The sequence below is a fragment of the Penaeus chinensis genome, chromosome 1, assembly GCF_019202785.1.
Source record: "Penaeus chinensis breed Huanghai No. 1 chromosome 1, ASM1920278v2, whole genome shotgun sequence".
Lineage (NCBI taxonomy): Eukaryota > Metazoa > Arthropoda > Malacostraca > Decapoda > Penaeidae > Penaeus > Penaeus chinensis.
The window spans coordinates 30,673,966-30,676,127 of record NC_061819.1 but is presented as its reverse complement, the minus strand read 5'-3'; the positions used below and the strand labels follow the sequence as shown (position 1 = coordinate 30,676,127).

Genomic DNA, 2,162 nt, shown 5'->3' with positions numbered 1-2,162 from the left:
CCTCCCTTCGCTGCCTGCCTGCCACCTGCCTGTCTGCCAATATATACACAGCGATACAAATGGTCAGTGGTGAATACAGGTCTTTTTCTGCCGATTGGTTTCTGATGCATGCTTTTGCAATTGCCTTCGAGGGCTGCATTGACTCGCTTGTTGATCGGTGGTGATCTTCCTTTGTTTTGTTCTTTACCTAGTACATCTATTGACATTTACTTGTAATGCTACTTTCCGTGCGCATTGCGTGCTGTGCAGAACTTTTTGTTGTTAGTGTGTTTAATATCATCATTATTTACATAATTGCCAGGGGAGCTTTCCTTGTTTCTTTACTCTCGTATTTTGGTTAATTAACCTTGAATTTTAAGAAAGTAAGGATATAGGAATTGAAAGGACTGGCAGGAAGTAGAACAAAATCTGAAATGCATGCGCCCATTATATGCAACTGCGCATTTTTCCCCCGTTTTTCCTCTTGTTGGTTACCCCGTGCTTGCGACTGCCTTCAACGGTTTTAATCAAGGTCAGGAGTATACAAAAATACAAACAAAAATAACGAAAAAATGTCCTTCACAAAAGAACTTTTCAACGACGCTGCATTGTTATATGGGTTATTCATGCGTTATTTGAAGGAAAAAGGTAAATGCATAAGGATAAAACTAATACTCTAAGGAAAAAAATTGCCCTAATGAGGCGTTGGCGTCGTTCGTTTAATCTACCAAAGCTGGAGTCTTTTTGCATTCACAGGGGTAGAGATTTTTTCTCAAAACTTGTTTCTTTGGGTATCTGTTAACTACAAGGTTTGTCGTGTCTGCCAGATTGAAACCCGTATTTTATTATATGGGTCAGTTCAAGTTCACAATTTTTCTCAAACAATTTGCTGCACATAACGAGGACCTTCGTTTCAAACTGCATAGTCGTCTTCCTCTCCTAGTTCTCCGTCGGAAAATATTCCAAGAATCTTTAAGTACTGGGTGATATCAAACACGTTACGATATGAAGTAAATTAATAAGCACAACTGTATAATAAAAAGTAATTATTACTTTGATATAATGGAAAAACACCATCTCAAAATATAATACATGTTTGCACAGAAGTCAAGCAATCTCGGACAAAGTTCCTCCAACAAGGAGAATTCTATTTACAAGATTTTTTCCCGCCCTTTTGTAGTGGAATATCGTTTAGGCTTTCTTGTTAAAGCTGCTCTTTGGAGCCGAAGTGCAGTTAAGTGCATGAAAAGGCTTTGGGTGTGAATGCCGTTTACACATACATACACACGAGGATACTTTTGTGTGAGCTCGAATATGTACATTTACGCTTACGCTTAACTGTACGTGTGAGTGAAGATGTGAGCATATGGGTATAACAATAAATGTGTAAGTCTATGTATATGAGTACAAATATAAGTGTGAGTTTACATGTTTTTGGTACCTATATATATGTATGTGTGTGCATGATCCTGTAGCTGTTTTTACATACCCTTGCATATGTATGACTTTAGATGGACGCATTTAATTTTCTTCTCATATATGTAAGTCAAATTGTCCTTCACGGGCAACTCCGACGAAGCTCCCACCCCCCGCGCCCTCAAGCTCCGCCTCCATACACGCAGGAGACGGACCCTCCTTCAGCATCACGGATACCGAGAGGTTGCGATACTCTTCTTCGGACGCGAAGAGGCGCATCCCAAGCCCCCAGATGACGTCCTTGCATTTCTCTTGCACCTTCGTGAGCATGGTGTAGTTGAGTTTCTTCCTCCAGCTGAAGGTGTGGCAAGGGCTGTTTCTGAGGGTGCTATAGGGCTGCGTGGAGGGCGTCTTCGTGTTCCTGGCGAGGAGGGCCAGCGTCCGGCGATTGGGCTTCAGATTTAGGAACCGCCACAACTCCCTCACCACCTTGTCGGGGCGCAGGCTCAGGTCCTCATACAAAACGAATTTGTACCTGGTTTTAGATATACTGCATTTGAAATAACACGCACAACAATAATGATAGTAATAACCAAAACAATAACTATAATAATAATAATAATAGCAATAATAATAACCACAGCCATAATAAGAACAATCATAACAATAATAAAATAATCACAATAACAATGATAACAATGCTAATAATCACAGATGAGAGTAATATAATAAGGATGACAAAGTTGATAATAGTAATGATTACAATA

General features: G+C 40.0%; 1 protein-coding gene across 1 annotated transcript in view; it reads right to left on the bottom strand.

Annotated features, from left to right (window-relative positions):
- Positions 1-6: 6 nt before the first annotated feature.
- Positions 7-2,162, bottom strand: part of LOC125037020 (carbohydrate sulfotransferase 1-like) — a 24,484-nt gene continuing 22,328 nt past the window's right edge. Inside the window, exon 4 of the mRNA XM_047630018.1 lies at positions 7-1,930. Within this exon, the coding sequence (XP_047485974.1) occupies positions 1,513-1,930 (418 nt within the window). The 3' untranslated portion in view covers positions 7-1,512. The remainder of the gene's footprint in view (positions 1,931-2,162) is intronic.